This window comes from Cetorhinus maximus, chromosome 6 (assembly GCF_964194155.1).
Source record: "Cetorhinus maximus chromosome 6, sCetMax3.hap1.1, whole genome shotgun sequence".
Taxonomy (NCBI): domain Eukaryota; kingdom Metazoa; phylum Chordata; class Chondrichthyes; order Lamniformes; family Cetorhinidae; genus Cetorhinus; species Cetorhinus maximus.
The window spans coordinates 121,768,294-121,789,735 of NC_135884.1; the positions used below are offsets into that span (position 1 = coordinate 121,768,294).

The 21,442-nt window shown below is 42.6% G+C and overlaps 1 protein-coding gene across 1 annotated transcript; it reads left to right on the forward strand.

Annotated features, from left to right (window-relative positions):
- Positions 1 to 5,152: 5,152 nt before the first annotated feature.
- pdcd5 (programmed cell death 5) lies at positions 5,153 to 21,384 on the forward strand. The gene is made up of 6 exons (XM_078544402.1): positions 5,153 to 5,325; positions 10,984 to 11,027; positions 11,515 to 11,576; positions 17,914 to 18,005; positions 19,345 to 19,416; positions 20,521 to 21,384. Exons 1-6 carry the CDS (start codon positions 5,260 to 5,262, stop codon positions 20,566 to 20,568), a joined length of 384 nt encoding a protein of 127 aa, XP_078400528.1. The 5' UTR covers positions 5,153 to 5,259; the 3' UTR covers positions 20,569 to 21,384.
- The last annotated feature ends 58 nt before the right edge of the window (positions 21,385 to 21,442 follow it).

Here is a 21,442-nt window from a genome sequence, read left to right on the forward strand (position 1 = left end):
GAGGTGGTGTACCCCATTGGAAATGGTCTCAGGACACCTTTGAGGGAGGTCAGGTGCCCTTTGGGAGAGTTAAGATGCCCTTTGGGATTATTAAAAGTGGACATGAATATGCATAAAGAGTGAATACACTGATTGGAACCGTCCAGACAGCTTTCAAAAGCAACTGTCAAATGTGTCAAAAGGAACTGTCAAAAATGTCAAAAGCAATTGTCACAATCAACTGGCAAAAACAATTGTCAAGGTATTTAAAACTTAAGTCTTTGAAAAAACTATGTGGAGTGGTAAAAAAAATTGTTTGCTATTTCACTCTGTGAGATAAGCCTGAGGGTTACTATTACTGGATTAGTGCTGCATGACTGGTTTCACAACTGTCCATTATCACAGTGGGGTACCTGCCATTTCAAATTTTGATTGACAGCTACAAGTGGTTTAAAGTGGGACTATGAATTCCAATGTTTGTTTTTATAAGGGATTAAACATTTGAATGAAATATTTTTTATGAAAACATTTTATAAGGAATGTAAGTATAGTGAATGGGTTTTTATGAATTAGTGTTTCTTTTAATAAAGTCTGCAATAGATACTTAGAACTTTATTTTATTTAATCTCAGCATTGGTCCTGAGGTCTTCCCTTGGGGATACTGGGTGGGTTGGCATAGTTGGTGTAAGGGAGAAGCGTTGTGGGGAGCATGGGTTATGAGTTGGTACTAAGTTGGCATACAGGGTATGAGGGGCCAAGGGGATGTGTAGAGGGCATAGGTTGACATGGAGGGTATGAGGGATCATGAGAGGTGGGTAGAGAGCATGAGGTGGCATGGGTTTGCATGGATGGGGCATGGGGATGTGTGTGAGGGTGAGGGCTAGAGAGCTTTTTTTTGTTTTATTGCTCGTTTTAAAATCTTTGACAAAGTGCCTGTGCACTGAGACAGGCCTTCCACCCAGCTCGTCTCCGCATCCGGCAGCCTCCGCACTCATTCCAGTGTCGCCTAGCCTGACTCCCATTTCACCCCGCCAGCCCAGAATGAAAATCCCAAATTCTGGGGAACTTTTTCCCGGATTGAGTTCGTGGAGCTGGAAAATGTCTCAACTCTTTGCTCTTGACACGAGAGTGAAAATTCAAGCCTTACTTACTAATCCTGAAATAAAAAGAAATTAAACAAATGGAATTTAAGAGTTCTCATTTTCAAATGACTAAAGTGCAGCATTTGGCCATTTTGCTCATTTGTTTCATTCGTCTATTTTGTTAGATAAGACATGTTCACAATGCTTCAGCAATGGTATAGATATATAGAATTGCAATTGTCTTACTGGGAGGCTCAAGTAGAGTTTGTAGTGTTATGACATAGCAGGTGATGTATGCCAGGCGGACCAAATCCACAAGGGAAACTTGGCCATGCTATCACAATTGTTTTGCAATTTGTATTTATTATGAGAAGATTTGTGCACTGAATTCAGAAGTAGTGAGTCCACTAACACCTTTAGAGATTTTAGAAACTGAATTAAAACATTTATTAACAAAAGAAAAGGTTGCAAGCACATACATAAGATTATAGTTACTTAATACTATAACAAATCCCAAAATCTCTAATTAACCTGACTCCCAACTAAACACTCCCTTTAAGGCAACAGTTCCAAAATAGATTTTAAATTTAAATAGGCAAGTTAGCCACAGCACCCACTCAACAATGGAATTCCAAAGGCTTTCCTCCACCTTTGGTTATAGGACACAGCAGACTTCTGCAAAAGTGGCTGGAGGTTTCCCCAAGGCTGTTTCACATGGTTCTTTCAGATCCTACATGGCGCCACAACATTCTTCTTCTTTATATATGTTTCTGTCTCTTTAATCTGTAAATTCCATTGTTCCATATGTCTTTGAAAATTTACTTTTCCCATAATAGAAAAACCTTTCAAGTTGCCAATATGGTCAGTACCTTTGGGAAAAATAAACATACTGCTTGGCCTTGCTTATCTTGTTAGTTGTAAACATCCTATAATCCCTTTGAAACCCAAACAACCCCTTCACTTATCTAAAAATACAAATTTCCTTCACATCCAGCATGCTGCCCTCATCCATGTTTACTCACCAGCATTTCAAATGCCTTTTACCCCTAACTTCTTTTGATAACTTCAAGCTTGCAGTCTATCTGACTCTAATTCAACTAAATGTCACAGACAGAACCAGCTACACTCACACCCATAAACTTACTTTACAATAAACCACAATAATATAATGAAAAAATGTTAGTTTCATGACAGTAGTTGATTGATTCCTAAACTGAGGAACTTAAAAGACATGCACCTATGCAAACATGTCTGTGCATTGTGTTATCCTTGTGCATCAGGGTGGAAGTCCTGACAGAAGCACAATAACAAGTCAGGCTGTGCTCTCCCAATGCAATGCTTTGAGCTGGCATTTTCCTTTGGTTGCAGCATTGACTATCCACTCTTTTGTATCAATGATAACATCACTTACGTTTACAGTTTAGAATTGGAGGCGCTAAAATGCAAGGTAGAGCGATTCCAACACGTAAGAAAACTTATATACTAACTTCAAAGCACCACTTCACAGAGACATAGGTAAAAAAAAATGAATGCTGAGTCAAAGAAGGAGATATTAGGAGGGTTGACCAAGGCCACAGGTTGCCTTGGGATCAATGTGCTTTTTTGCTAAAGCATTTTGCAACGTATGAAAAGCTTTGATTGAATGGGTTCCATTGAGCCTATCAGGTCAGGAACTGAGTGAAATGTTGTTGGGAAGCCCAAGAACTCCTCCAGCCATGGCTCCTCTATGTGAGGTGTTGTAATCCAGCCCCCTTCACAAATATTTACTATTAAACCTTCACAAACATATAGCACAATCCACACCATGCTCGTCATTTGGCAGCTATATCTCAAATATTGTACCTGCCATTGACACATTTTCCGTTACCTTAATGTGTCATTTCTCAAAAGAAACCTTCAGACTACATTCACTGAAATCCAACAATTTTACTTTCCTTCTGGTGTCTGGTTAGGTGCTGCTGCTGGTTTGCTGTCATTGTTCCATCGTGGTGACTGGAAAAATATATCTACCGCCTAACCTAGTGCTCCTTTGAATTGCTAGTGTAGCAAAATTAAGTATGGTGACAGCCTGCTGCTAAATCAATGAGGGCTTCAGGGGATGATTATAAACCTATGCCAGGTATAAATTATGAAGCCCCTTAAGATGAAAATGTGTCCAAAAATGAGGGCTAATTTGGTTTACTTCAGTGATAATTCTTCAAAATAAGATGGACAAGCAGAACAATTAATGGAGAGGGAAAATCTTAAAAAGGCTTACTGAAACGAGGAAAACATTATCTTCTTCCATTAAGTATCATGCAAACCTTCAGACCCACAGCAATGTGGTTGAGTTTTTCCTAATTTAGTTTAATTGGTTTAATCAATGTGGGGATTCCCTTTAATCACATTTTGGTTTAATGTTTATAAGGTTCCTTAAACGTTTGACTTTTAGTTTGCAATGTCCCTTTAAGGGGCTGCGTCTTGTTTTGTCCCTTGTTTGTCCTAATTTAGTTTAATTGGTTTAATCAAAAGAAAAGCAACGTTGTTGGCTCTTACCTCCCCTGCTTTTGAAGCCACAGTATTTATATGGCTGGTCCAGTTCAGTTTCTGGTCAATGGTAACCCCAAGATGTTGATAGTGGGGGATTAAAGTGATGATAATATCATTGAGTATCGAGGGGAGATGGTTGGATTCATCAATTTAACAAATGTTGAATATCAGCTGTGGATCAGTTGATAACACTTTTGCCTCTGAGTGACAAGATTCTGGGTTCAAGTCCCACTCCAGGTTTTGAGTCCGAGAACAAAGGTTGACACTCTAGTGCAGTACTGAGAGATGCTGTATTTCAGGCAAGATCTTAAATTGAAGCCCCATCTGCCTGCTTGGATGAATGTAAAAGATTCCATGGCACTATTTTGAAAAACAGCAGGGATGTTACCACATCACCCTGGTCAAAATTTATCCTTCAACCAACATCACTAAATAAATTGGGCCTTAACTTCCGCAGACTGACAATCATAGTCGGATTGCCAGTCCGCTCCTGCTTTCTTACCTTGAAAGCCTTTCACTCCTTTCTCGCACAACCTTCCAACTCAGGCCAGGCAAGAACTGTGTAGTGCAGCATGCTCCTGAGGCCATCTGTCAAGGGCTGTAGAGTCAGATGCAAGGAAGCCATGCCCCCTTTTATATGGCAGTAGCTGATGTAAATCAAGTAAGTTTAAAGGTCCAGTGACTTACAAGCCAGGGAGATGGTAGGTTTGTAAGTAGATAGAATTTGGACAGGTGTTTGGTAGTCCGGGGAGGGTGTGTGGGGGCTGATTGTCAGGTGATGGGGGGGTTGTGGGGTAGTTGGGGGTCCCATGGGAGGTCGGGAGGTATAGTCAGAGGTCCCATGAGGGGTCAGTGGAGGTTAGTACAATAGTTACCTAGAAGCTAGAAGTGGTTTTAATTCTAACTTTTTTTGGGGTAACTATTGCTGTAAGCCAGTTGGAACCATCTGAAGTTTGTGATTTAAATCGCATTTTCGGATGGTTCCCATTGCAGGGTAATTCCCATCAGAAGTTTGAACTTCCCAGACAATGGCCATGCATCCTTACCTGGGAACTTCCAGGTGGGGGTTCCCAGCATATTATTGGGGTGCCCCTCCTGCCCTGGAGCTCGAAAGTTATGGGCCGTTATCTGATCGTTATCACATTACTGTTTGTAGGAAGCTCCTGCTTATTTTTAATTTGTTCATGGGATGTGAACGTCGCTAGCTAGGCCAGCATTTATTGCCCTTGAGAAGGCTGTTGGTGAGCTGCCTTCTTGAACTGCTGCAGTCACTGCTGCGTTTCCTATATTTCAACAGTGCCTACATTTCAAAAGTAATTCGATGGCTGTAAAGTGTTTTGAGAGAGCTGGTGGTTCTGAAGTGCACTCCATAAATGCAAGCCTGTCTTTTCACAAGTTGCAGTACAGTACAATGCCTGCTGCAGGTAAAGGGCAGTTTAGTTTAGTCTAGTCAGTTCCCGCTGGCGGCGCTGTCGGCGGAGGGCTGTGCGGTTCAATTAATTCCCGCTGGCGGCGCTGTCGGCGGAGGGCTGTGCGGTTCAATCAATTCCCGCTGGCGGTGCTGTCGGCGGAGGGCTGTGCGGTTCAATCAATTCCCGCTGGCGGCGCTGCGGGTTTATTGGTGTTCGGTGTGTTTCTGCCTTTTTAACCGTACGGAGGCCTTTCCGCGATGGAGGATCAGGAATTGGAGTCGATTCGGCGCCAGAGACTCGCTGAGTTGCGGGCTCAGCGCGGGGTAAGGCCGTGCAGCTGAAGAGAGGGGGGCTGTGGCGGCCGCAGTGGAGGGAGGGCCGGCCGGCCTGGCTCAATAATAGGCCGATCGGCGCGGCCAGAGCCTGGAGACCCCCGGGGAGGTGGGGTGGGGTGGGGGGGGGGGGGAACGACTGATAAACTGGCCGCTGCAGCGAGCCTCGCACCGCTTCACTTCAGTCCGGGCTGTGGAGAATAGAGAGGCGAAGGAAGTGAGCAGGAGCTCCCTTATTACACATTTCTTTTTCCCTGATGTACAGAGGGGTCTGTGACCCCCCCCCATCACCCAGGCTGGCTGCATATTTGTCAGTTAAATTTCATTCACCCACGTTTCTCGTTGATTTGATTTTAACTCCTTCCTGGGCTATCAGTCCATTGACACCCTCCCACTACCTCGCCCGTAGCCATCCTTGATATGCGAGTTTGCTATTGGGGAGGGGGAGGGGTATCCCAGTCATTCATGTTCCACCTTGTCAGCCAGGGAACTGGCTGGGAGGGTGGTTGTGGTTCGTTTGCTACACGCTGTAGAAACTCTGCCTGTTTTCAGCTTCACATAACAGCCAGGAAGTATTCCAGCTGTCATATGTCTGCCACCATTGCACGTTGACTGTGCTCAGAAATATATCTTACGGCCAGTTTGTTGGAATGCTTGCAATGGATGCGCAGTTAGAAAAAAAAATCCCTTTTCAGAAGTGAAAAGCTGTTAGACCCAGAATTTTTGGTAAATTTAGCATTGTTGATACCCCTTGTTTTGCTGTCCAAAATATGATTAACTCAAACACCAATTAATGTGTAAACCATTCAGCAACTTGTAGCGAGCAAGAGATACCTGGTGAAATGCAAATTGCAGTTTGCTGGACAATTTGCTCCATCACTTGCCTCGCAAAAACTCACCATGGAAAGTAAAGGCTTCGACTAAACAGCACAAGTATGTTTTTTGATGGTCAGATGTATGTTGCTGCAATGCCAGTCAATCTCTCTAGCCCAGAAAGTGAACAATTTAAACCGTGATGCCTCATTCCTTCCTGTAGGAGTAGTCAGGCACTTCTGTCGGCAAAATAAAAATAGAAAATGCTGGAAACAGCAGGTCCGGTAGCATTTGTGGATAGAATTAACATTTCAGGTCGATGACCTTTCATCAGAACTTCTTGGCTATGAGTTGAAATGGAAGATTGATGTAAATGGTGTGATTGCCAGTTGTCGTAGACAAGAAATTGTTTATGGATTGAGTTGGCGGTGTTCAGTAGAGAAAGCTGGGGGTGGGGGCGGATCATCTGTCCTGCCATTTCTGAGCTGCAAAGTAAAATCATTAAACTCTGAATAAGGCTGAGTTTAAATGTAATGCTGAGGCACTAGCTGAAGTATATTAAAACTGTGTGTAATCTGGGTCAGTCTTAAGCAGAAGTTGAAATTAGCATTCCAAAAGGAACAAGTGAAGAGGGCACACAGCATGCCTTTGCCACAATGTGTTAACTCAACATTATTACAATTACGCAGCTCTATTTATCCCTGCCTGGTTGATGCCCTGTAAGTAATAGGGGGAGGTGGTGGCGTAGTGGTATTGTCACTTGACTAGTAATCCAGAGACCCAGGCTAATGCTCTGGGGACCGGGGTTTGAATCCCACCATGGCAGATGGTGGAATTTGAATTCAATAAAAATTTGGAATTAAAAGCTAATGATGACCACGATGGTAAAAACCCATCTGGTTCACTGATATCCTTTAAGGAAATCTGGAGTCCTTACCTGCCAATAGTAATGTCCTTAAATGCCCCCTGAAATGGCCTAGCAAGCTACGATGAATACAAAGCGGGCGGACTGCTCGGCATCGACTTACGCACCGGAAACGACAATGGCTAACTCAGCCCTATTGACCTATTGACATCTGGGGGCTAGTGGCAAAATTGGGAGAGCTGTCTCACAGACTAGTGAAGCAACAGTTTGACATAGTCATACTCACAGAATCATACCTTACAGATAATGTCCCAGACACCAGCATCACCAGTGGTATACAGGTGGGAGGGAGTTGCCTTGTGAGTCTCATGGCATCATGGGCAAGGAAACCCCCTGCTGATTAGCACATGCCTCCAACCCCCAGCTGATGAATCAGTGTTCCTCCATGTTGAACACTACTTGGAGGAAGCACTGAGGGTGGTAAGGGTGCAGAATGTACTCTGGTTGGGGACTTCAATGTCCTTCACCAACAGTGGCTTGGTAGCACCACTACTGACCGAGCTGGCCAAGTCCAAAATGACATAGCTGCTAGACTGAGTCTGTGGGAAGTGGTGAGGGAACCAACAAGAGGGCGAAACATACTTGACCTCATCCTCACCAACCTGCCTGCCGCAGATGTACCTGTCCATCCCAGCATCAGTAGGAGTCCTTGTGGCGACAAAGTCCCTCCTTCACATTGAAGATGCTCTCCATCGTATCGTGTGGCACTACCACCGTGCTGAGTGGATGGATTTCGAACAGATCTAGCAACTTGAGATTGGGGATCCATGAGGCTCTGTGGGCTATCAGCAGCAGAATTGTACTCAACCACAATCTGTAACTCATGGCCTGATATATCCTCCACTCTACCGTTATCAACAAGCCAGGGAATCAACCCTGGTTCGATGAAGAGACCAGGAGGGCATGCCAGGAGCAGCACTAGGCACAAAATGAGGTGTCAACCTGGTGAAGCTGCAACTCAGGACTACTTGTGTGCCAAACAATGTAAGCAGTATGCAATAGACAGAGCTAAGCAATCACATAACCAATGGATTAGATCTAAGCTATGCAGTTCTGCCAGTCGTGAATGGTGATGGACAATTTAACAATTAACTGGAGGAGCGGGCTCCACAAATATCCCCATCCTCATTGATGAGGGAGCCCAGCACATCAGTGCAAAAGATAAGGCTGAAACATTTGCTACAATCTTCAGCCGGAAGTGCTGAGTGGATGATCCATCTTGGCCTCCTCCGGAGGTCCCCAGCATCACAGATGTCAGTCTTCAGCCAATTCAATTCACTCCATGTGATATCAAGAAACAGCTAAGGGCACTGGATCCTGCAAAGGCTATGGGCCCTGATATTCCAGCAATAGTACTGAAGACTTACCATGCCCCTAGCCAAGCTGTTTCAGTACAGCTACAACACTGGCATCTACCTGGCAATGTGAAAAATTGCTCGGGTATGTCCTGTCCCGTAAAGTGACAGGGTCATCAACAGTGCTATCAAGCGGCACTTAGAAATAACCTGCTCACTGATGCACAGTTTGGGTTCTGTCAGGGCCATTCAGCTCCTGGCCTCTTTACAGCCTTGGTTTAAACATGGACAAAAGAGCTGAACTCCAGAGGTGAGGTGAGAGTGACTGCCCTTGACATCAAGGCAGCATTTGACCGAGTGTGACATCGAGGAGCCCTAACAAAACTGGAATCAATGGGAATCAGGGGGAAAACTCTCTGCTGGTTGGAGTCATACCTAGCACAAAGGAAGATGGTTGTGGTTGTTGGAGGTCCACATCACAGCTCCAGGACATCACTGTAGGAGTTCCTCAGGTTGTATCCTCGGCCCAATCACCTTCAGCTGCTTCATCAATGACCTTCCCTCCATCATAAGGTCAGAAGAGGGGATATTCGCTGATGATTGCACAATGTTCAGCACCATTCACGACTCCTCAGATACTGAAGCAGTCCATGTCCAAATGCAGCAAGGCCTGGGCAATATCCAGGCTTGAGCTGACAAGTGGCAAGTAACATTCGCACCACACAAATGCCAGCAATGACATCTCCAACAGATAATGTCCCAGACGCCAGCATCACCAGTGGTATACAGGTGGGAGGGAGTTGCCTTGTGAGTCTCATGGCATCATGGGCAAGGAAACCCCCTGCTGATTAGCACATGCCTCCAACCCCCAGCTGATGAATCAGTGTTCCTCCATGTTGAGCACTACTTGGAGGAGGCACTGAGGGTGGTAAGGGTGCAGAATGTACTCTGGTTGGGGACTTCAGTGTCCTTCACCAACTGTGGCTTGGTAGCACCACTACTGACCGAGCTGGCTAAGTCCAAAATGACATAGCTGCTAGACTGAGTCTGCGGGAAGTGGTGAGGGAACCAACAAGAGGGCGAAACATACTTGACCTCATCCTCACCAACTCTGCCTGCCACAGAGAGAGAATCTAACCATTGCCCCATGACAATCAACGGCATTACCATTGCTGAACCCCCTACTATCAACATCCTGGGGATTACCATTGACCAGAAACTGAACTGGACTCGCTACATAAATACTGTGGTTACAAGAGCAGGTCAGAGGCTAGGAATCCTGTGGCAAGTAACTCACCTCCTGACTCCCCAAAGCCTGTCCACCGCCTACATGGCACAAGTCAGGAGTGTGATGGAATACTCTCCACTTGCCTGGATGAGTGCAGCTCCAACAACAATCAAAGCTCAACACCATCCAGGCCAAAGCAGCCCGCTTGATTGGCACCCATCCACAAACATTCACTCCCTCCACTACCAAAGTACAGTGGCAGCAGTGTGTACCATGTACAAGATGCACTGCAGGAACTCTGCAAGGCTCTTTAGACAGTACCTTCCAAACCCATGACCGCCACCATCTAGAAGGACAAGGACAGACCACCTGTAAGTTCCCCTCCAAGTCATTCACCATCCTGACCTGGAACTATATCGCTGTTCTTTCACTGTTGCTGGGTCAAAATCCTGGAACTCCTTCCCTAGCAGCACTGTGGGTGTACCTACATGGATTGCAGCAGTTCAAGAAGGCATCTTACCACACCTTCTCAAGGGCAATTAGGGATGTGCAATAAATGCTGGCCTAGCCAGTGACTCCCACATCCCATGAGTTAATTATAAAAAAGTACAAAGATGAAAATAAATCTTTTTATTAAGAACTTTCATCTCACTAAGGAGGTGAATTAGGCCAATTTGCATCTAACAACCTGCTCTGAAAACTCTGCTCATGTTGACAACTGTGACAAATTGCACCACAGCAGCAAAACAGTTAGAACATTCTAAATAAAACAACCCACACCATTCTAAAAATTCACCCTATTTCCCATTGTTAATGGACCGTTAAAAAAATCCCAGGATCCAGATCTACATCTTCATTAAAATCTAATCAGTTCTTCCTTGGGTCATATCCTATTGATTAACAAGTTTTATTGAGATCTGTCCGTTAGTTTTCAAGATATATTGCTTACAGACTAACAGGCAAAAACATTACCACTACCCACCTTCAGTAGCAAAGGTAATCACCTTTAATAGGCTAAGATTACTTTTCAGTTAAATCTGTTACCTACGCTACCTAATGTATAGTAGTTTTCCACAGATTGAGTAACTGTACTTACTTTTTTGGTCAGTGATCATTTGAAGTTGTGCAGGGTTTTAAAATACATTTGTCACTTATCAATACTGATTGTTGCCATTTACAATTCATTTGATAGACGAAAACAGTCAATTTGTATAACAGATCTGTGTTATGCCATGACACAATGATGGAACTGAAGGATTGCAAGGTTACTCAGTAATCATGTTTTAGACATGTTATCATGATTAACATAAATGTCATGTTTTAAATCAGCTAGCATTTGTAAACAAATGTCATAACCTGCTAAGTTTACTTATCTTACCTACATTCAGGATGCACCCGATGATCAGCAGAACCAGCAAGAGGCAAAACAGCGGTAAGGATGCCAACTATTCTAAAATAAAACATCGCATTATTTACTCTTTGCCATTTGCCACTCTCAATAGAGGTTTATCAATTGTCTATTTGTAAATGGCTACTGTGGAGGAAAGAAGGGTGTGTAAGTAAAAGGGGATGGCATGCCCTCTGCATTTGTATTTCCTCCCAGTAGAAAACTTCTTGGTCTGATAGATTTGGCAATTTGACACTGCCAAGTGTGAAAATGCTGTAAATCGTTCCCTGGTGTATTAATACCATTGTATTATCCTATATTTGAATTTGTTTCTTTGAGAATTTACAGTAGAACATGCCAGTAATTCAGATTATTTTGACTAAGTACACATTTGATCCTTGTACAGAAAAACTGCTGCAGTCCTTCTTAAGTAACATTGATGTTATTTTCTTACATTTGATTTTATTGGAAGCAATGCAATACTGCTTATTCTTATTTATGCCTCATTAATTTGAGCAAATTGTGATTGCAGGGAATCAGAAATGAGGAACAGTATTCTTGCTCAGGTTTTAGATCAATCTGCTCGTGCCAGATGTAAGTAACAGAAAACTACATTCCAACTCTAATTAGAGATAAGGTAGAAAGTCACTTAATGGATTGTAAGATCTTTAAACTAATTGACATTGATGAAAGAAAATGGTTACCAGGTACTAAATAAAGTGTATTGATCAAAGTATTATGTTGGTCAAAATTCGCTAGAAGCAGGAGTAACATAAACTTTATAGGAAAGAACCACACCCTCAATTTCTCATCAAAATATCCTCCTCCTTTCCTCCCTCAGATCCTGCTCTGACAACTCATCCTCAGTCTCTGCTCCCTTGCCTTCTCTTCAATTTCACTTCTCTAAACCATCTCTTTATAAATGTTCTTATTATATTCACAGCTATCCCCTCAATCTTCTCATCTCACATGGCCTCTTTACCATTTCCTTGTATTCCTTATTCACATCTCCCTACCTTCTTTCAACTCCACTTGCTCCTGTATTCACCTTTTGAGGAATAAACTCTCCCATCCCACTTATAGCTGCAATTCAAAGGCTAACAGTTGGTAGTTTCACCCTGCATTCACCACAATACTTATATAGCCATTAATCAGATCAGTCACTCCCTCACCTCCACCTTTGAAACCCTTGTGCCCAGCAACTGTTATTCTTGCCTATCCTGGACTTTCACTTTGGTAGGATGCTCATCTCCGCTCCCTCAAGTTTAAGGGTGCAGACTTCAGTGTATCTGGAGCTGAATTGATTTAGCCGTCCGTTGCGTGGATCTGAATGGACCACTTCAAGCTCTGCATGCCCTAATTTTCCTCCTACCATGCATCATTGGAGGATCACCTAGAATACAAAGACAACTCCAGACTTTTTATCAGACACTGCAAGCAGTTTTGTCTCCTTAGGTACTATACCCTCCTTTTCAAATCAGCCATCATCAAAAGCAAAATATCTTTTGACCTCACACAAACTACTGCAGCGACTTCAACCTCCCTTTCCTCTCAAGTCCTTGAATGTGTTTTTGTCTCCAATCTCTGTGTCTACCTTTCTTGCATCTCTATGTTTGAGTCCTTCCATTCAGGTTGCCACCCACAACACTAACTTAAATCACAAATTACATTCTTTCTGTGCTTTATTCCTTCTCATCCTCCTCAACCTCTTTGCAGCCTTTGCCATAGTTGACCACATCATTTTTCTTTAATGCTTCACTTCTGTTGTTCTTCTTCTGTTGTCCAGCTTAGTAGACTGTCCTTGCCTATTTCCACTTTTATTGTCTGATTACAGCCAAAGCATTTCCAGTAGGGACCTCTCTTCTGGCTACTACACAATTACCTCGGGAGTTCCCTAAGGAACCTTTGCCTCCTCTTGTTTGTCTGCATCTTTGGCAATATCGTCTAAAGATGTGGGGTTGGGTTCCACATGTATGCTGACCAGCAAATTTAACCTTTCAAACACTTCTTTACAACCCTCTGTGTTGTCAGGTGGCTTGTCCCTGTCGAGTTATGGATAGCCCACAATTTCCTCCATTTAAACATTGGGTAGACAGAAGCCTTTGCTTTTGAAGATTGCCACAAATTCTGTACCATTGTCACCAATTTGACTGATCCTCCAGCCTTTATCTCAAGCTGTTTGCATCCCCAGTGACACTATTTGACCCAAAACTGAGCTTTTGGCTCCATTTTCTCTCTTTTGCAAATGCCACCTGCACTGCCCACCTTTCTCCCTGCCTCAGCCCATCTGCTGCTGAAACATGTATCTCTGCCTTTGTCACTTATAGATTCAACTCTTCAAAATCTCCCTGGCCAGTTCACCACCATCTGGAAATATCAGTTCAACTAAAGCTCTGCTGCCCATATCCTATCCTACACCATGTCTTGCCCTTGCAGCACACCTATGCTCAATGAACTGCAGTGGATTCCTATACCCAAAGTCTCTGTTAAAATTCTTCTTATTGCTCAGCATTGCATAAATGCTAATAATGATGGATATATTTGGTGGTTGCCATGACAACATGTTTAAATAATGGTTCTAGAAGTTAATTCATTTTATTACCAATGTCACTGTAATCCAGTTTTTTGCACTAGATCACAGCTGCTGGTGAACAAACACCATTGAATAGATGTTTGATAATGAAGCAAAATCCTACTGATGTTGGAAATCTGAAACAAATGCTGGAAATATTCAGCAGGTCAGGCAGCAGAGAGAAATAGAGTTAATACTTCAAGTTGATGACCTTTCCTTGGAACTGGAAAAAGTTGGAGATGTAACAGGTTTTAAGTAAGTATAGGTGCAGGGAAGGAAAGAACAAGAGGAAACGTTGGTGATACGATGGAAACTAAGAGAGATTAAATGACAAAAGGATGATAATTCAGGTCAAAAGGAGTTGGTAATGGAACAAATAAAGAAACAAAGGATCTTTATATGGGAATAGCAGAATTGCTGTTCCCCAAAAAAAATGGGAGCAGAGACAATGATATTGAACGTGGTGTTGAGCCTGGAAGTGTAAAGTATCCAATTGAGAAATGAAGTGCTGTTCCTTGTGCTTATTTGAGCTTCATTGAAACAGGGACAGAAAGGTCAGAGTGGGAGTGGCAGAAATGAAAATGACAGGTGACCCGAAGCTCGGAGTCACATTTATGGTCTGAACAGAGTGCACTATACTAAATGAATAAAAGTACAAGCAAATTGCTACTTCACTTGGAAGGAGGTTTTAGGGCCCTGGACTGTGGGTAGGGAGAAGGTGAAAGGGCAGGTGTTGCATCTTCTGCATTTGCTTAGGAAGGGAGGGTGTGTTGGGAGTGATTGAGGAGCAGACCAGGGTATTGCAGAGTGAATGATCCCTTCAGAATGCTGAAAGAGACAGGGAAAATGTGTTTGGTGGTAATCACACTAGAGGTGATGGAAATGGCGGAGAATAATGCATTGAATCTGGAGGTTGTGTAAGGGAACCCTATCATGGTTCTCGGAAGGGAGGGGAAGGGGTGAGCAGAAGTGCGAGATATGGAATGGACACAGTCAAGACCCATCAACCACACTGGAGAGGAATCCAAGTTGAGGTAAAAGGAAGACATATCAGAAACTCTAGGTCCCCACCTCAATGAACTTCAAGCTCGGAATGGTGCTGAGGCCTCCATCTGTCACTTTGCCTCCACACCCACTTTGACCACTACCATGCAGAGCAGACCCTTTTCTCCCATCTTCACAATTCCCCTTCCTCTGGGCCTGTTATGCTCTCTAGATCTTTTCTTTGGGAACTGCCACCATGGTATCAGCAGTCTCAAATTCCCTGTTCCCCTCACTCACTCTAATCAATCGCTCTCTGAGCTGCCAACACCATATGCTCTGAGGTCCGCCCCAGATGATCTCATTAAACCTGTTGACAAGGGTGGCACTGTACCCAGCAAAGGCTGAATGGCAACTCTCTAATACCTCTTCCTACCTCCCCCAGGACTATGACCCCACCACTGAACGATCAAGCCATTGTCTCCAGGTCTATCATTAATTTAATCTACCCTGGAAGTCTTCCCTCCACACCCTTCAACCTCGTAGACCCCAACCTGACACAGCCCACTTCTACCTCCTTCCCAGGAACTACAAATGGAGTTGCTCTGCTGGACCCATTGTTTCAGCCTGTTCTTGCCCTACAGAAATTATTTCTTCATATCTAGATTCTACTTGTTCTGTCCTTGACCAGTCTGTTCCCACCTACATCTCTTCTGACACCCACTGGCATTTTAACGGTTTCCAGTATCCTTGACCCTAACCATCTCCTTTTCACCACAGTCACTCTACACTTTCACTCCCCACTAGGACAGTCTGAAGGCCCTCCACTTCTTTCTTAAACAAAGACCAACCAGTCCCCGTCCACCACCACCCTCCTCGGTCTGGCTGAACTTGTTCTTGCATTGAACAACTTGTCCAATGATTCCTCTCACTTCCTCCAAACCAACGGTGTTGTTATTGGGAACCTGTATGGTTCCTAACTATGCCTGCCTTAGCATGGGATCCAGTCTTTGTTCCAGTCCTATACAGGTGCTCTTCCTCACCTTTTTCCAGTACATTTATGACTGTGTTGGTGCTGTTTCCTGCAGTTGCCCAGAAATGGAAAATTTAATCAACTTTGCATCCAATTTCACCCCTCCCTCTCCCCTCACATGACCCATCTTTGACTCTTTCCTTCCTTTCCGCAACTTCTCTTTCTCCATTTCTGGGTGCTTGCTATCAACCAGCATCAGCTATGAAGGACAAAGCAGCCTGTTTGATTGGCACCCCATCCACAAACATTCACTCCCTCCAACACTGACGAGCAGTGGCAGCAGTGTGTACCATCCACAAGATGCACTGCAGAAACTCACCAAGGCTCCTTAGGTAGCATCTTCCAAACCCATGACCACTACCATGTAGAAGGACAAGGGCAGCAGATACATGGGAACACCATCACCTGGAAGTTCCCCTCCAAGCCACCCACCGTCCTGACTTGGAAATATATCACTGTTCCTTCACTGTTACTGGGTCAAAATCCTGGAACTCCCTCCCTAACAGCACTGTGGATGTACCTACACCATATGGACTGCAGTAGTTCAAGAAGGCAGCTCACCCCACCTTCTCAAGGGCAATTGGGGATGGGCAATAAATGCTGGCCTAGCCAGCGGCACCCACATCCCGTAAATGAATAAAAGAAAAATAAACCCATTTACCCCCACTGCTCCTTAACTACTCTACCCTCTTCTTCCTGTTTCTCCTTCCTGATTAGACAATGCCACCTTCCATACCAGTACTGCCTTTGTGTCTTCCTTTTTCCTCAATCGAGGATTCCCCTTCACCGTGATTGGCAGGGTTCTCAACGATGTCAATTCCATTTGTTGTACTTCTGCTCTCACCCATTCACACCAACCCAGAGCCAGAGAAGTGTTCCCCTTGTCCTCATCTTCCATCCCACCAGCCTCCACATTCAACATTATCATCCTGCACAATTTTTCCACCACCTCTAGCATGATGCCACCACCAAACTCATCTTCCCTCCCCTGTGTCCTTTTAGCATTTGAAAGAAACCATTCCCTCAGTCACACCGCGGTTCACTTCTCAGTCACCCCTTCCAAGGCACCTTTCCATGCAAGTGCAAGAGATGCAAAACTTGCCATTTTGCCTCCTCCCTTCCATCATCCATGGTCCCAAACACACTTTCCAGATGAAACTACAATTTACTTGTCCTTTCAATTTAGTGTACTGTATTCGCTGCTCATGTGCAGCCTCCTCTACACTGGGCACAGGTGCAGATTGGCTGATGTCTTTGTGGAACACCTCCATTCAGTCCACAAGCGTGACTCCGAGCTTGTCATCTATCATATTAATTTTCCATTCCATTCCCACTCATCTCAGTGCCCTACACTGTTTCAGTGAAGCTCAAGCAGCTCACTTATCAAGTAGGCACTTTACAGCTTCCTGAACCCAATGTTGAGTTAACAATTTCAGATCATAACCTCTGCGCCTGTTTTTTTGGACGGCAGCTGTTGATGATTCTGTGATTCCCATTTATACTGCCTCTAGACACCTTTTTTGTTTCTTTACTTGTCTCATTACCATCCCCTTTTACCTTGCATCATCATTCCTTTTTTTGTTTAATTTTGTTCCTGCCTTCCACTTTATCACAGACGTTCCCTTTTATTTTTGTCCTCTCTTCCCTTTTCCTGCCCCTGTACTTTGTTAAAACCTGTTAAATCTCTAGCTTTCTCCAGTTCTGACAAAAGGTCATTGAACCTAAGGGTTAACTCTGTTTCTTTCTCCACAGGTGCTGCCTGACCTGCTGAGTGTAACCAGGTATTTGACACTAGCTGATGAAAGTAGAAGTGCCATCAACTCATTATTGCCACCTGGTGGTGTCTATATACTGTCACAACTGGAAAGGCTAGTGTTCCAACCTTGTAAATGCTATGGCACAGCTTTTAATTAAAAGGCATAATCCAGGGACGAATCTTGTGAGCAATTTTAGTGAGAATTAACTAGAATTTTCCATGGTCAAAAATTAAAAAGAAACTTGCCTGTAGAAATCTTTTTTTTAACTTTGTAGTTTGAGTGACGTGGAGTGCCGGTGCTGAGTTGGATGTTTTGCAACCGTATACCGCCTGTGAATAACATTTCCAGCTGGCAGTTTGTTTTTACTTCTTATGCAGCACAAACAAATAGAAACAACACAATGGTTGTATTCATCCACTAAGCAGGATTATGATTGGAATTTTTTTTAAATGTGCCGGTGCAGTTAAATTTAACTTTTGATCTTACAAAACGCCTAGGTGTGCAAAATGCTTTTAGTTAGCCTTTCCTGAAGTATTCCTTCAATAAGTTTTCTCTATGCTTCATTTGTTTATATTTTTTCATTCCCAGTGAGTAATTTGGCACTAGTGAAGCCTGAGAAAGCCAAATCAGTGGAGAATTACCTTATCCAGATGGCAAGATTTGGGCAGCTTGGTGGAAAAGTAAGACATTGTCAATTTGGATATAACCAACCCTTCTGTCAGTTAAAATCGAGTCTTTATCATATTTTGTAATGCAAAGAAACAAAAAGTTAACATGCAGGTATAGGAAGCAATTAGGAAGGTAGGCCTTATTTTATTCTTGATGCGAAGAGGTTGGAATAGAAAAGTGAAGAAGTGTTACTGCATTTATATCATGCATTAGTGAGACCTGGAGTACTGTGTACATTTTCGGTCTCCCTACCTAAGGATGGATATACTTGCCTCAGAGAGAGTGCAACAAAGGTTTGCTAGACTGATTCCTGGGATGAGGGGATTGTGCTGTGAAGAGAGATTTTAAGTATATTAAGCCTATATTCCCGAGAATTTAGAAGAATAAGAGGTGATCTAATTGAAACATGTAAGATTATTATAGGGCTTGACATGGTTGACGCTGGGAGGATGTTTCCTTGGCTGGAGAGTCTAGAATGAGGGGTCAGAATCCCAGAACAAGGAGTTGGCCATTTAGGACTGAGATGAGGAGAAATTTCTTTACTCAGAAGATTATGAATCTGGAATTCTCTATCCCAGACGCTGTGGATGCTCAGCCGTTGAGTATATTAAAGACAGATTGATGGGTTTTTAGGTACTAAGGGAATTGAAGGATATGGAGTTAATGCGGGAAGGTGGAGAAGAGGCCAAAAAATGGTGGAGTAGGCTTGAGGGACCACTATTTCTTCTGTTCTAAAATTACAATTTTCATTTACAGAATGTTTACTGTTTTGCATTAACTGAACATATTTGTCATTAGAACTGTTTTCATCATTGCAGTTTTTTAATTTTAGTGTTTATTGAACATGGCATGTGCTTTTACAAGAGTTCTTGAAGTACACCTTCCAATCCACCATGTTCCATCACAGAATGATAGGGTGTGGTCTCATGCCTACAGTTCCCCAAAGATTAGGCCTAACCATGCCATGGCCAGGAAGGAAATCAGAGGGCTGGTTGTTCCAGCCTGCACCTGTGTCACCTAGCAACTGGCCATCAAGCAAACGTGCTGGTAATCTGGGTGGTGTTCACTGGCATGCTTTGCTAGTTTTGGAAGGTATGCGAAACATGGCAGGCTGTCAAAGAAGGGAGACGAAGAAGTAATTAATACTTTTCTTTAACGGTTTATCGCTGTTTGAGTTTTCAGTAGGTCCTGACTTTATTTGAGTAGGTAGATGGGGCTGATTGTCCTGGCTTTCTGTAAGTATTGCTGTTCGATTTTTTTAAATGCAGACATCACTAGCACGGAAAAGAAGAAATGAAACCAGCTCCATTACAAATGTATCAAACTTCATTATGGTATTTATGTTTTTAGATTTCTGAATCAGGATTGATTGAAATCCTTGAGAAAGTCAACCAACAAATGGGAAAGCAAACTATTGTCAAGGTAAATGCAGATATATTGTAGTTGGCGTGATTTGGGTTGGCTTTCCTAATGATTTATGCTCTAAATTCTTTAATTGCTTAAAGTTTATTCTTTCTGTCTCACTTTTTAGCAAAACAATGTAGTTCTAATTGTAATTTACAGTGGGACTACAGAAATGACCATCTAGTGAAAATAAAAGTAAAATAAATGCTTTAACTAGTCATTTTGGTGAAATTGTGGAAAGTGTTTGTGTTTTATAGTATAGAAATAAAAATCAAAGGGTGCAGTCCAAAAGATACATCTATATCATGGACGAGGATCTAAGTCTAAAATAAACATATTCTGTTACCAAAGGAATTTGGAACTTGTCCATTGCTCACTATTGAAATGAACAACCTTCCCTCTAAGATGGAGACATGTGGGGCCACAGAGCAATCTGGAATGTACCGCGCAGTGAAGTAAACAGGCCACTCACAACGTGGTCACTTTGTCAGGATTACTTTATCATGTAATGTAAGACATGACTTAAAATACAAACTGTCCATGGACAAAACCTGTCCATGTTTGCGTTTGAAACCTGCCCAATAAAAGAAAATTTAGAGGGAATATTGCATATGAATTTAGTTGATTAGGAGCATTTTTTTTCTTAACTGGGTCAATTAGGAGCATTTTTTTTCTTAACTGGGTCCAGACAGCCTGAAACAGTGAATCAAGTGCCAATCAATGCCTGGTAACAGGCCCACTTCATGCTGTGGAAGCCCCCTGGGCTGAACAGAGTTCAACTGCTGATTTGTCAGGAAAACCAAAACTAAAAGAGAATTTTAGAACTGCTTGTTTTTACTGAATGTTTGCATAAATATGAAAACTCTTAAATCAGATCTTAAAACATCTGCAGTATTCAGAGTATGAATATATATATGTATATATATATATTATATAGATATATAGATTATCCTTGGAAATGCAGCCTAGAAAATATAAAGCTGAGAGTTAAGTACTTGGAAGGATAATTTGAGTGTAAGATAAAAGCTCAGCACTGGGTTCGTATAATTTGAACTAGACATATTGAACTATGCAAACAGATGTTTGGAAAAACTGACACTTTCATATCCTTATGTATTTCAGTTCAACAGAAGAAAAGTAATGGATTCTGATGAAGAGGACGATTACTGAATTCTGAACATCCAAATAAACTAATTTAATAAAAAGGGGAATAAAAGCTAGAGAGCTGTGCTGACAGAGGATGAACAGATGTATTTGATATTGTTCCCCTTGTTTACTGAGAGAATTCTTCTCTATAGTTTTGTATCTGTGGGTGGAAATAGCAAATCACTTGACAACTTGGTGGTTCTAAATGCTGCTTTTAAAGCATGGATAGAATCTCCTGGTGGTTGTGTGTGGAAATTTACTCCTGAGACTGACTTTTTGAAAAGACTTTGAAGACCATCTTAAACAATTTCTCTGGTTAACCCCACTCATTGCTGAGAACAGCCATTAAGGCCGTCTACAGATGTGTACAGGTAATTCTGATTAATGTCTAAATGGAGGAAATCTCTGCAGTTTCATTTCAATCAAGTTTGAATTAAACTGCTACATTGTGGAATATCAAAAACAAACAGTTGACATGTAAATTGGAGATATTGTGCAAGAAAAGCAATATACAACTTGTTTTGCACACCTGAGTATTGGTGTTTTGTTTAATTTTACTCTTCAGGGTTAATTCTAGATTGGTGAGCACTACACTCATGAGAAATTGCTGGCAGACCACCTGCAATTTTCAGTTCATGGACTTCTGTGGGCCCATGGTGTGCTCCTTGCTGGGAGTGTGGGATCAGCCCTCCTTGTTTTGAGTTACTATATGGCAAATAATTTTGAAATTTTAATTTAAAAGAATACTGTTTATTTGCTTGTTTTTGTTTTTAAAAATTAATTCCCAAATTTAGTCCAAATCTCATTGCCAGTACATAATAAAGATGTACTTCATTGCAATTATGTTGGTGGTGTCTGAAATTTACTGATTGTTACAGATTGTTGAAATATCCACTAA

Coding starts and splice junctions, on each gene's coding strand:
- pdcd5 (XM_078544402.1), top strand. CDS start 5,260: ATGGAGGATCAGGAATTGGAGTCGATTCGGCGCCAGAGACTCGCTGAG. Junction 11,577..17,913: donor TCAATCTGCTCGTGCCAGAT/GTAAGTAACAGA, acceptor TTTCATTCCCAG/TGAGTAATTTGGCACTAGTG. Junction 19,417..20,520: donor GAAAGCAAACTATTGTCAAG/GTAAATGCAGAT, acceptor TATGTATTTCAG/TTCAACAGAAGAAAAGTAAT.